General features: G+C 35.4%; 1 protein-coding gene across 7 annotated transcripts in view; it reads right to left on the bottom strand.

Annotated features, from left to right (window-relative positions):
• The window catches only part of BBS9 (Bardet-Biedl syndrome 9), a 448,656-nt gene that overhangs the window by 191,259 nt on the left and 243,037 nt on the right, over nucleotides 1-14,360 (bottom strand). For all 7 annotated transcript variants that reach the window (XM_043589232.1, XM_043589229.1, XM_043589227.1 and 4 more), the window contains one exon: nucleotides 13,015-13,167. In XM_043589232.1, the coding sequence (XP_043445167.1) occupies nucleotides 13,015-13,167 (153 nt within the window). The remainder of the gene's footprint in view (nucleotides 1-13,014; nucleotides 13,168-14,360) is intronic.

Raw genomic sequence — 14,360 nt, 5'->3', positions numbered from 1 at the left:
CATGATCCGAGAGGTGTGCAGCTTTGCCCCATAGGACTTAGCGTCCGAGCCACAGAGCTGCTCAAGGTCTCTAAGGTCAAGCTCACCCTCAAGTTCCTCAAGAAAAGGGCAAGGACACACAACAGTACCCAGAGGAAGGGAGAGGAGCTGAGCAACATCCTGGCAGCCATGAAAAAAGCAGCAGCCAAGAAGGACTGAACCCCTCCACTCTGTATTTAAAGGCCTTTTTGGAACTTGAAAACAAAGTCCAATGTTGAAAATTCATTTCTTTAAATTAAATCACTTTTACCTAATACTGCCTTGTTCCTGAATATACAGCTAAGTCTCACAAAAGTATCTTTTTAGGGGCACCTGGATGGCACAGTCGGTTAAGCCTCTGATTCGATCTGGGCTCAGGTCATGATCTCAAGGTTCGTGAATCCAAGCCCTACATCGGGCTCTGCGCTGATGGTGCATAGCCTGCTTGGGATTCTATCTCTCCTTCCTTCTCTCTGCCCCTCCCACTCTTGTTCCCTCTCTCTTTCTCTCTCTCTCTCAAAATAAGTAAATAAACTTAAAAAATTTTTAAATATCTTTTTAATTATATATCATCTCAATTTATCTTTGGTTACTTTTGGTACTTTCAAACAACCTTGAGGGCACTATTAGCCTTCTGTATATTAATATACAGGGAAAGACATATCAGTACTGATATAACTACTTAACTGTTCATAGATAATCCTATAAAGACCATGTATCTTTTCCTTTTGTTAAGTAATAAAAAATAATCTCTCTGGCTTTTTTCCTTTACTGAAAAAAAGAGAGAAAGTGGGGCAAGAGAAGGAAAGTAAAGAGGAGGGATGTGAGGATGGTGATTATTGTTAATTCACAATTCAAACCATTCAGAACTCCATTTACAGAAAACTAATACAAAAGGAATAATTGTGCTAGATGGGATGCAACAGGAAGACAGATAACATAAATGAAAGAAAACTCATAAAATTACAGATAATTAGAGGCCAGTTATATATTCCTCTCTCATCACTGACACAAAAAGATAAGATTTCATTTCCTTGTAGTGGGTTCATTAATAGTTTTATTGTAATATTAGAAATATCTTGTTTCTGAGTGTATCTCAAAGGACTAATTTTTTTTTAAGATCAAACAACAAATAGAAATTTTAGCAAAAGTACCCCTGATGACTGTTGGTTCAGACTATTATATATCACACAGGTGATCAAATTTCTGAATCTGAAAAATTTGCCAAAATAAAATATTAATATTGAATTTGCAGTCTAAGTAGGTATTCAAACTAACACTAGCAAGCAGAAAGCGCAAATGCTGATTAAAGAACACGCAGATAAAGAAGTATGCACTCGGTTTATAAAAAACACATATCCCCCAGGGAAGTAAAGCATACCAGATGGATATTAAAAGTAGAATGTTTTCATATACTAATAGGTCTGTTTTCCCCTTGATTTATGTACAACCCCCATTAATGTCAATTAGTGTTATATACGTAAATCCAGGGAAGCATAAATCCAATGTCATAATACTACTCTGCACCTATATATCTTGTTTGAAAACTAATTCAGTTTCAAAAAGTTGTGTTACTTAGATCACTATCATTAGCGTCCACCAAACAAATGCTGACTGGCCAAAACACACCCTAGGCTGGCACTAAATGACTGTGAAGGCCCATTTGTTTCCAAAATTCTGAACTGATGCCCTAACCATTATGCAAATACAATATTTATTAAAAATTTTACTAGAAGATAAGCACCATGCTGGATGCTGCTCAGACAGGTTCTCGGGGATCGAAAGATGAAAGGGGAGGAGCCAAGTGGCCGGCCCCAAATCAAAGAACCAGAAAGAGCTGAAACTAGGACCCAAGTCTCTGCACACAAAATTTGATGCTTTTTTTTTCAACAATGCCTGAAGGCATGGTTTATGTGAACAAATGTTCCTGATAGTCCCCTAACCATCTAAGAGTACTTCCCACTACTGATATTCACATCTAGTGAGTGAAAACAATTGCATTAATAATAGTCTTATCATGAACTAGAATTTAAAAGGATTAAAGGAAAGAGAAAACATAACAAAAGAGACATTATAAGAAACAACATAAAATAATGAGTTGACAATTATCTAGCTAGAATTGTAACGTCTCCTAAGGTAGCCACTGACCACATATAGCTATTCAGAGCTTGAAATGTGCTCCAAATAAATCGTGCACTGAAGATTTACTATGAAAAAAATACAAAATATCTCAATAATTTGGTTTGACTACATGTTGAAATAATATTTTAGATATATAGGGTTAAATAAAACACATTATCAAGATTAATTTCACTTGTAGGGGCACCTGGGGGGCTCAGTCGGTTAAGCGTCGATTTTAGCTCGGGTCATGAGTTCGTGAGTTTGAGCCCCGCTTCGGGCTCTGTGCTGACAGCTCAGAGATTGGTGCCTGCTTTGGATTCTGTGTCTCCCCTTCTCTCTGATCTTCCCCCATTTTCTCTCTCTCTCTCTCTCTCTCTCTCAAAAATAAATAAACACTTTTTTTTAATTTTTTTAAAAAGATTAATTTCACTTGTTTCATCTGACTTTTTTAAATGTGGCTACAAGAAAACTTAAAATTACATACATGGCTTGTATTGGTGACTTGAATTACATTTTTGTCCGAGTAGATCTTATAGCCACACACATATACTGAATACATCAGTGATAAACTTATAACAAACACACTTCGGAGATTACATTCTAGATTGCACTCTGACCTAGATTAAGAAAAATTTACATAGTTTTAGAAGAGCTTTGTACACTTCGCTACTTTCACTGAGGGGCTAGTGAGGGCACAGTCAGAATAAGACATTCCTCATCCTTATTCATATATTCATTCAAGCATACCATTCAGTTATCTAATTGCTCCCTTTTGACTGAATAGAAATAAACTAACTCATGTATGGAACAATAATCCGAAGTTCTAAGCATTCAGAGAATAGGGAAATAAGTGTATAGGGTATATAGGGGAGAGAGAAAATATTTCCTTCAGAAAAATACCAATGAAGACCAGGAGCTTGTGATCACATCTCATTTTTTAAAAAGCTATTATTTTTAAAAATTGTGGTAAAATACAAGGAATGTACATAAAATGTATCATCCTTTTTTAGGTATATAGTTCAACAGTATTAAGAACATTCATATATTGTGAAAAATTATTTTCATGCTTATCAAATTGTCATCATATTAAGGAAAATTGCTTAAGAATTTAAAATCATCTAAAACAAATGCACATCATTTTCAATATTTTACATCCCTTCTAAATCTCTGCACACTCACCTACTATAGATACATCTATTTCATTATTTGAAGGTTACTACATACTAATCTGCTTTTTTCAATTATTTGAAATGTTTCTATTATTCTAGTTTTTTAAATAATGAAATGAAATAATGATATGAAATGAGATCATATCAAATGGTAGCACTAAAATAAACCCAGTAATTTTCTAGCCATGAAAAGCTGGTTTATAGTGATTAATGTTAAAAATGACCAATGTGTAGGATATATTTTTTTCCTTCGTGAACTATTTTCTTAGGTAAATAGCCAACAGTAGCATTATGGGGTAAAAACATACAAAGTCCATTTTTTAACTTACCACTTCCATTTACCCCTAAACATATGGCTATAAATTTCTGTGTCCCTTTCTCACTTGTTTACTCTATCTCCTTCATAAGAGAAAGAACTTCTTCTTAGCTCTTAAGTAGTTAGAAAAAAAAAACAAATGCAGCAACATCACCATATCCCTGATACTTCCTTCTCAATCTATCAGTGTATTGTTTTTACTTGCCAGTGGCAAGGAGGAAACTAAGCCTGAACGTTTCATCACATACTCCTTTGTGTTATCAGCCAAAATCACACTCGTTTAAAAAGTCATGGACCAAAAAACTCTTAGACTTCTGCGTGACTTAAAATGATTTTTAACATCAATACCATACAAATAAACAAAGTGGAAGGAAGTTTTAAGTACAGAAAAAGTAACAAATAGCAAACTCCAAACCACAGGCTCTCTGTTTAAAATTATGCCTAATACAACCTCTGTTTTGCAGAAGAGAAAAATCAGCCAAGTGCCTTTCTAGAACACTAATGACTATCAGTCATTACATCACACATATGTCATCTGACACAAACTTTTAGATTAGTAAACATTTTTCCTCTGCTACAACAGAGGGTTAGTGTTCAAGTGGGAGGGGGAGAAAACCAGTACACATAAAAGCAACAAAACACAAGCCAAACTGTAGGGCAAGTCCAAATCTCCTCGATTTCAATTCAACCAATCAGTCCTGCTTTGACTAACAAATGTACATGAAATTTTTATAACATGAAAGAGAACTTATTTTCCAAAGGTTTTCTGCAAAAGGCAATAATCATTAGAATTTGATAGCAAAGAAATCTAATTTCAGTATAAGTTAATAAATTAACAAAGCTACCTCTTCCTCTGATACTGAAGTTTCAGATGCAATACATACTTTGGGGAACTCTCCAGAAGACTTTGCTCCCTTTCTGATAGGTATATACCCAATGGATATTGGATGATCGTGAATATACACTGATATATAATATGAATATGTGCAAATAATTTGCATGAATCTTTTTCTTCGATCTCACTGTGGTTTTGCAAAAAAAATCTAGGATGTCTACGTCCCACATGAAAATGATTAAACATGTCACATGACATACTAGAGCATGGACTTTGGAATAGATGGCTTAATATCTGTGTAACACTGAGCAAGTTGCTTAATCCTGCTTGGAGTCTCAAGCTCTTTATCCATAATTTGGGATCCCTTCTTGGAAACAATAATGCCACCTTCACAATATGACTGTGATTATTAAATGAAGTAATAAATGAAATTTACCTCAGTCTCAACAGATGCTCAGTAAACATGAATTCCCCTTCCTTCCCTTACTTCTTTTCTTAGGTCCTCCAAAAATATATTCAGATTGACCAGCAGTATTCTGATTGTACAAACAAGGAAATCTAGATTTCTAACAGCTCACAAAAAGAAATTCTTGACATGGTTACTTTCTTTCAACATTGTACCTTTAGAGCCAGAAGAAAAAGAGAAATCTTTTTCAAAAAGCAAGACTTTTTTTTCCAAATTCTAGAATAAATTATTGAAATTGTAGTGGGCAACTGGAAAGTCCTCACTCACTGGAGGATGTAAGGATCACAAGATGCTTTTCTCAGAGTGACAGCCCCAATCTCCTCTCCTTGCTTCAGCCATAGGCTGACCTCAGGAAAGAGTGCCGGGTAGATGCCCTCAATGGAGTGTGATATGATGGAAGGTAGATACTATGTAGAAAAGGTAAGAGTAAAATGTTAATGTGGAGATGTAGGTTGTGGGGTTCCTATCCAATCAAAAATACAGGATAAGGAAACGACTTCCAGTTGAAAAGAGGAGAAAAGGGGTTTGGCTGACCCCTTTGTGCACCAAAACTCATTGATGGCACATCTTGGAGCCAGTAACTGCTGGAAGTCTAAAAAGAGGCTGGTACTCACAACACGCCCAGAGACAACTAATTGTCAAATGATACTCGGAAAAGCCTTATCATTCATCATCAGTTAACCAAGATGCCTTTCCCAGAAAGAAACCCTTGAGCTGTATTCCTTTTTCTTCAACTTCAGGGAAACTTACAGTTGGCTTTGGAGTAGTGGTCATAAAGCTGTTTTCTCTTTGAACTCTGTTCTATATTTGAACTCCCAGTTGTCTTACTCTATTCATCAGAAATTAGTATTCTAATAGGGCCAGGACCATATACATTACTTGAGGGGCCCAAAGCAAAAGGAAAATAGAGGGTCTCCTTTTCCAAACAGCATTAATAATTAATTTCAAGATGGTGACCACAGAGCTTTAAACCAAACAAGGGTCGTGTGTGACTTTGCAGGCTGCATGCCCACAAAAAAACCCACCCTGGACAGGTGGATTCCACCCCCAAACAATGGACCATAACTAAGCATACAGGCAAGTATTCAGGCAGTCTCCCAAACCTATAAACAGCACAGATGATCTGTTTGCTTTTAACAACTCTTGACAACCTAATTAATTATACATTCTCTTTAGAGTTCATAGACCAAAATTGATTATGAATAAATAATACCATAATGATAATAAAAATTCAGATTTGAAAGTCAAAAGTATAGAAAACCTAAGTCCAAGGGTTATGGAAAGAAAAATAACTGTCTTCAAAAACATTTTGCTAATTTAGTATATGTTAGAAAGACAAAAAGTAGGATAGATTATAAAAATTCCCACAATTCTCTACTCATCCAGTAAGGAGGGAGAGTCTACTTCCTTACCTCTTTGATCTGGGTTGGACAAAACCTATAGGGAATTAGAGGCATGGCACAGGCACAGACTTGAAGAGGGCTTGTACACTGGGACCTGTAGCCACAATGTGAATAAACCCAGGACAGCCTGCTAGGCCAGAAGAGACATGTGGCACAGTGATCCCATAGAACTGTGAGCGAACTGCCAAATATGTGAGTAAGTACATCCCGGACCATCCAGTCTCCAGCTGAGCCACCATCTGATGGACACATGACTGAGCCCAGTCAAGAACAATCAAGCATAGGGCAGATCAACAGAACTGCCCAAATGAACAACAATGAATTACTGTTGTTTTAAGTCACTAAGGTTTAGGGTGGTTTGCTACACAGCAAAATCAATAAATGATACAGGTAGTACTTTAGCTCAGCAGGGGAAGAATGGATTATGTAATAAACGGGCTGAGACAACTCGCTCACCATTTTTGGCAGGGAGATTAGATTCCCACTAAATTGTATAATAAATTCCAGATGGATTTTACAAGTATATGTAAAGATTGATAGCATAAAAATGCTACAATAAATTATATGTTGATATTCATACAGTCTTGGCATGGGAAAGGCTTTCCTAGGCATAGAAACCTAAAGGAAAAAGATGAATAAATTTTACTGTGTAAATACTTCTTAAATTTTATATGTCAAAAAAACATTATAAATGAAAATAAAAGACAAATGACAAATTGGTAAAACTTTTTTTATATGTGAAGAGAGATTACAACCCATATACATGTATTTTTTATGCATGACAAAAGTATGATAAAAGATTGCCACTTCTAATATACACAAAATAACATGGAAAAAGCTGAACTACCTGATACACTATTGAACAGAAAACTTACATATGTAAATCACTAGAAAACAAATACAAGTGGCCAATTAACATTTTAAAAATATTCAACCTCACTAGTTAGCAAAGAAAGATAAACAATAATCAAATTCTCTTTTCAGTTAAAAATGATAAAAATCAAACAATAATACCTAGAAAACAGACATCTTCATATACTGCTGGTGGAACTATAATTTGATACATTTCTACAGAGCAATACATAAGTGTAAGTACACGTGCAGGTGTGTGTGTGTGTGAAATATTTTTTTATTTTACTTCTAGGAATACATCAGGTGAAACCAGGCATTCAGGAAAGACAGCTACTTGGCTTCATGATCCTGATGCCCCTTCCCTTTTCGTATCCTCTCTGGAACCAAACAACACCTAAAGGAGTGTGAGGATGCCCCTGAGGACACAGGATCTTCCTGATTCTTACCTCAGGTCTAGATTTATGAAGTTGCCAGATAGCAGAGTTTCAGAAAGACGAGGTATTATTATAACCTCTTTTGTCTGAAAAATGAATGGTGCCATTTTTGAGATGGCATAACTTATTAGAAAAATAAAAATGATGAACAGTTCCCTAGAGTTGTAGTTAACATTTGTTAACAGCTTATTCTGTACCATGCACTACTCTAAGCAATTTATATGTTTACACATTTCAGTCCTCATAACAACCCCATGAAAGAGCCAGAATTCTACAGGTGGGAAAACTGAGGCTTAGGAATGGTTTTGTTTCCTCTTTGTCTGTTCAAGTAATTGACCTAGAGTCACAGAGACAAAACTGAAACATAAAACAAGCTAATTCTAGACGTAGAGTTCTTAATCATTTCACAAGGATACATCAGATATGCCACTTGAAACCCTAGAGCATTTATCAGCATGTATTTAAAAGAAACAATTCTGGATGTCTTCCTGCAACCTTAGAAGTAGTGGCTTTCTCTTATAGACTCTTGTGGACCATAATCAGTCACCTAAACCTCAGGTTAAAGATCAGAGGGCTACTTCATAGGCTCACTGTGCAAGCTAGTGGTTCCTGGACTTTCTGCTAAACACCAAAGGTACAGATCTTATGCTGTGTGCCCTGGCCTTACCTACTTTTGTAGCTGATAAACTGACTGCTTACATAAATGGATATACTATACAAACTAACTCATATTACACCCAACTCATCAATACTCAATCATTGAAGGACCTCGGTCTTCACTTTCAGTTTGTCCTAAGAATTTTATTAGAAACTACAGCAGTTCCTAGACCACCTAGTACCCATAAGACCCCCAAACTTCCTCTAGTTCTATGTTTCTATATCCTATCCTAGCTGCTCAAAGGATGTGAAAAAAAATTGCCTTCCAAGAGGAAGAACTCAACAATTATATAAATAGGACATGAAAAGAATCAAACTTCTCATGTTTCTGGACATACATTAATACTTAAAGAGCTCAATTAATTCTTATGCCACTTAGACTATGATAGGATTCAATCTCAACAATGTCGTACCTGCATAGAGATAGTTCAATGATAATTCTTTCAAATTTACTTTGGCACACACATACTCACAAAAAAGAAGAAGAAGAAGAAGAAGAAGAAGAAGAAGAAGAAGAAGAAGAAGAAGGGGAGGAGGAAGAGGAGGAAGAAGAAGAAGGAGAAGGAGAAGAAGAAGAACAAGAGGAGGAGGAGGAGGAGGAGGAGAAAATATTTTCTCAGTCAGGAATTTACAGCTATAAAACCTTATAAGTTGGGACAGTTTACCTAAATCTTCCAACTAAATTACTTAGGAAGACAGAAGAGAGTTTCCTTTAGTGGCTTTTGGGGATTTTAGAATAAACCATCCCAATGATTCATGAGCCTGAACTCAAAGAACTATCTACCAGTCTGTTCTTTGTAGTGCTTCCCTTATCAAAAACACAGTTTCAGCAATTATCTTAGTGTCAATAAAGAATTCCTTCACAGAGCAAATATTTATCAAGCATCTATAAAGTGGCAAGAAATGTATCATCCTAAAAATATAGTGGTATGAATAATGCAAAAAAAAAATAGTTCCTGCCTTCAGAGAGTTTACACACTAGTTTTAGGAGGACACTGGCTTCTGCTTCTATTTTCACATGAGCCAGTGATCACCTTTCATTAAATGCTGACAATACAGCATCTTCCAAATACATGATGACAAATGGAATAAAATGTAAATCTTTAACTGGACGGCTCAGAGTGCTTCTCTTACTGACCCTGATCAAACTAAAGTGGCACTAAGATCCACAAAAGGACTAACAAAAAAATTAAATGCCTCTGCACATCAGAAAACTAGGATTCTATATAGGCAAAAGATCTAATTTTAAACTGCCATATTAGGAAAAATTTTTTTTAATTTATTTTTATTTATTTATTTTCAGAGAGAGAGAGACTGCAAGCAGGGGAGGGGCAGAGGATCCAAAGCGGGCTCCGTGCTGACAGGATGACAGCAGCGAGCCTGATGTAGGGCTTGAACTCACCAACTGAGTGATCATGACCTGAGCTGAAGTTGGATGCTCAACTGACTGAACCACCCAGGCACTCCAGGAAAACTCTCTAAAAATCTACTGACAGTCATGCTATGGAAAGTAAGATCACATTCTAACATGGCTCATTATTTCATGGGTTTGGCTAATCTGCCAATTAAATCATGCCCCCTATCCAGGCAAAGTATAAAGATAAGAAAAATCCACACTAGGTACGGAAGGTATGTGATAGTGAATTATGTTATATCCCTGTTTGGTCACAGTAGGCTTGTCTAAAACGGACTTTTTCTCACTGTTAGGCTCAACATTAAAACTACTATTAAGATCTCTTCTTTAATAAACTGTAGTTTGTCCCTACTACAGAATATCTACATACTACATAACACATAGAGAAGTAGATCTATACATCAATATGGAAAGAGTTCTAATACATACTGTTAAAAGAAAAAGAGAAAAGAGAAGTATACATACAGCATGATGTTATTTATGGATTATTTTAGCCTAACAAAACAGTACTTCATTTCTGAATGTAAAAAAAAAAGAAAGGTCTAGAAAGACACAAAAACATAAAAGTGATTACATTTTTTAGAAGATGATAAAGGGCCATGATAAAGAATTTAGCACTATGTATTATCTTATCCTTCTCTTCAGGAAATTATATTCATGTATTAACTACATGATTAAAAGTTAACTGAAGGGAGTTAAATTAGAGAACAATCAACTTCTCACTATAATTTAATATGAATATATAATAAAATTGAGAAGGAAGTTACATTAAAACTAAGTCAAATTCCTTATAGTATTCATCTTTCAAAAGCTTGTTCATTCTCTTTTTTAATCTAAAAATAATTAAATGAATTAATCTAATCTAAAATGAATTAAAACTATAGATTCAAGCAAAAACCCATGGTTTTGATCATTTTGTCTACAATATTACAAATCATGGGAAAAAAACCCAACCTTAAGACTAAGCAAAAACAAACAAATAACAACAACAAAAAAAAACAAAACCAAAAAAAGCCTAGCACTTTAAACATATAAAAGACAAAGGAAGTCTTGCTATATAGAAAACAGGGAAAGTATTAAATCAAGCATCCTCATCAAATTCCTTAAAAAACCCCTCTACCATTGTGTCCACAAAATCAGTATCATTAAAGACAAGAGGCAGCTTATCTTTAGCCCCAAGCACGGCAGGTATGGCCTAAGAATGAGACAGATTAAGTCACCAAAGAGACATGAAGGAAGAGGAGGAAAAAAAGAAAGAAAATGAAAAACAAACCAAAATGAAAAGCATACTTAAGGAAGAAAAGAAGTGTGGAACAGAAAGAGCAGCGTTAGTGCCTACTCACTCAGGAGTCAGAGAATGGCTCCAGCACAAAGGAAACTGGCCGGCAAGATTTGTAGAACAATTTACCAAGCATTTCCACGTGTATTACCAATAAAGACTCTTTGTAACAACATGGTATTTACTCCATTTTATGGAAAGAAACTGAAGATCTGAAAGGGTCAGGAAACTGCCAAAAGCCACAGAACTGGGATCTTTGCACTCAAAGCCCAGTGTTCTTTCTAATACCCTACTGCTACTACTGACTGTCCCCTCAAATTGCTTCTAATTTTCACATAACCATGAACATTTCAAAAAACAACTATTTCATCAATAGTAGTAAGCTATTCGTTCCTCTAACTGAAAAAAATATCTGATTTGTCCTTTCAAGGTCAACAGAATATGGTAAGGGATACAGGAGTGCTGATGCATAGGGGCACATGTAACCCAATGTTTATAGCAGCACTCTCAACAACAGCCAAATTATGGAAAAAGCCTAAATGTCCTTCAACTGATGAATGGATAAAGAAATTGTGGTTTATATACACAATAGAGTACTACGTGGCAATGAGAAAGAATGAAATCTGGCCTTTTGTATCAACGTGGATGGAACTGGAGAGTGTTACGCTAAGTGAAATAAGTCATACAGAGAAAGACAGATACCATATGTGTTCACTCTTATGTGGATCCTGAGAAACTTGACAGAAGTCCATGGGGGAGGGAAAGGGAAAAAAAAAAAAGGTTAGAGAGGGAGGGAGCCAAAACATAAGAGACTCCTAAAAGCTGAGAACAAACTAAGGGTTGATGGGGGGGGGGGGGGGGGGGGTGTGATGGGCACTGAGGAGGGCACCTGTTGGGATGAGCACTAGGTGTTGTATGGAAACCAATTTGACAATAAATTATATTTAATAAAATTTAAAAAAACAGAATATAGTAGAAGGCAATGAGGAGATGGTAGTAAAGGGCAACATGAGAGAATTTTGTGGTGATGGAGCTGTTCAATATCTTGAATGTGGTGGTGGATACATGAACCTGTGATAAAACTGTATAGAACTTAAAACACACCTCCCCCCACAAACTAGTACAAGTAAAATTATGGAATTCTGAATAAAATCCATGGATTTTAGAAATGCCAATATCCTGATTGTGATATTATACTGTAGGTTTGTAAAATATTACCACATCAGGAAAGTGGGTAAAGGATACATGAGACCTATCTGTATTTTTTGTTAAACGGCAAGTAAATATATAACTATCTCAATAAAAAACTCAATTAAAATATCAACAGAATATTCATACTACCAACACTGACTTTGAAACACATTAGTGATATTGTATAGAAACATAAGAAGGTATTTTTAGTCATTCAAAGCTGAATTTGTTATAGTGGAACTGGCAGAGGTCTTACCCGTAAAATTAAAATTTTTTAAATTATGACTTTAACCCAGGGATGATAATTTTGAACAGCTATTGGTGACATAATACTATAAGAATGAGAGACAGATCACCCTAGCCATGCAAAAGGTAAATCAGATGGAAAAAAAGAATCAGGAAGAAGAAAAAGATCTTTCTGAACTAGAACAAAGAGCTGTTTAAGAATGCCATTTCAAAACATCAACTGACATAATACTGGAAGTGTAAGCCAGTAGGACAATTAATGAACTATGGTGATAATCATGAAATGCACCAAGAATTGTCTAACAATAACACTGAGCATAACAGCTGCTATCTACTAAGCACATACTATGCACCTGGCATTGTGCTGGCTGCTTCACATAGGCGATCAAAAATCTTCATAATAAGTCTGGAAAGTAAAATGTGGAAAATGATGGATCTTATGGAACTTACTCAAGATTACATAGTTTGAAAGTCCCAAAGGCTTGTGTGCTATCTGTTGCTCCATAGTACACAGAGAAGAAATACCTTTTATTGCTATTCTAGTACATGACTCTAGGGTGAAAGAAAAAAATTATATCCAGTAGTGAAAAACTGTAATTGATATCACACTTACCTGCTTATAAGTTCCATCTAGCAAGGTGTCCAGGTGTTGGAGGGGGGCAGGTGTTTTATCTTTGAACCTTGTTAATAGTCGGCGTTGAATGGCCCGAAATTGTACAGCTCTTTCAGATAACAGTTCTTCTAATTTCTCACCATTTATCCGCAACTACAATAAAGAATTTCTTAAATTCAGGTTACATGTGTACAAGAAAACATTTTTAAAGCAAGAATACAGGCAATGACAATTAAAGTTTGAAAGACAGTAATAACAGAAATTTAAACATATTACAGAGTTAAGAGAATTAAAACTATAATATTTGGTACATGAATAGATAGATACATAGATCATACACAGACAACAGAGTAGGACAGGTCAAGTGGAAACTCAGTAAAGATAACCCAGTATCACTGGGGAAATACAGATTATTTAATAAATGTCTTGTAATAACTGATTAAATACATGAGAAAAAAGAATAAGAATTTCTCTTCTAGTCCTTACAGTAAAATCAGTTGGAATAAGTTTAGACACAATAAAAGAACTAGAAAAATTAGAATTTTTCAATAATCTTGGCATGAAAGAGACCCTTCTAAGTCAAAAGCCAAAAGCCAGGGGCACCTGGGTGGCTCAGTCGGGTAAGGTTTAGGTAATGATCTCACGGTTCGTGGGTTTGAGTCGTGCATCAGGCTCTGTGCTGATGGTGTAGAGCCTGCTTGGGATTCTCTCTCCGTCCCTCTCTCTCTGCCCCTCCTCTGCTTTATATCTCTCTCTCAAAATAAATAAATAAACTTAAAAAAATTAAAAACACAAAAAAGCCAAAAGCCAGACACACACATACTCACACCTCTGATAAATTTGTAACTAAAAAAGAAAAAAAGTAATTCTATATAGTTAAAAAAAGAAACATAAGTGACAAGACAGAGAGCAAACTGTAAAAATAATAGCAATAACCACACAGACAAAAAGTCAAGCCCATAATAGCTAGACAGCATCTAAGAATCAATGAGAAAAAGACCAAAATCCAATACAAAACAGTAAGAAACAGAGTATCAAGCCAATAGGGAAAAAAAAAAGGACAAAATTTATAGAAAAGCTAATACATAATAGCTCTCAGACATATACCTTTGATCTACCAAGTCCATTTCTAGGAATTTATCCTAGGGGTATACTTGCAAAACATAATGTACATACAAGTCTATTCATTATAGAATTATCTATTATAGTATTATAGTAAGATATTAATAATAATCAAAATACTCATCAATAGGGGGACAGGTTAAATAATAAAGACTACTTTGCAGGACTACTAAGTACTGATATGCAATGTTATACAAAGATACAGTGACTGAAACAAAGCAAAA

This window comes from Prionailurus bengalensis, chromosome A2 (assembly GCF_016509475.1).
Source record: "Prionailurus bengalensis isolate Pbe53 chromosome A2, Fcat_Pben_1.1_paternal_pri, whole genome shotgun sequence".
In the NCBI taxonomy this organism is placed as follows: domain Eukaryota; kingdom Metazoa; phylum Chordata; class Mammalia; order Carnivora; family Felidae; genus Prionailurus; species Prionailurus bengalensis.
Note: the sequence above shows the minus strand (reverse complement) of the source record. Positions and strands in the feature narration are given on the sequence as shown.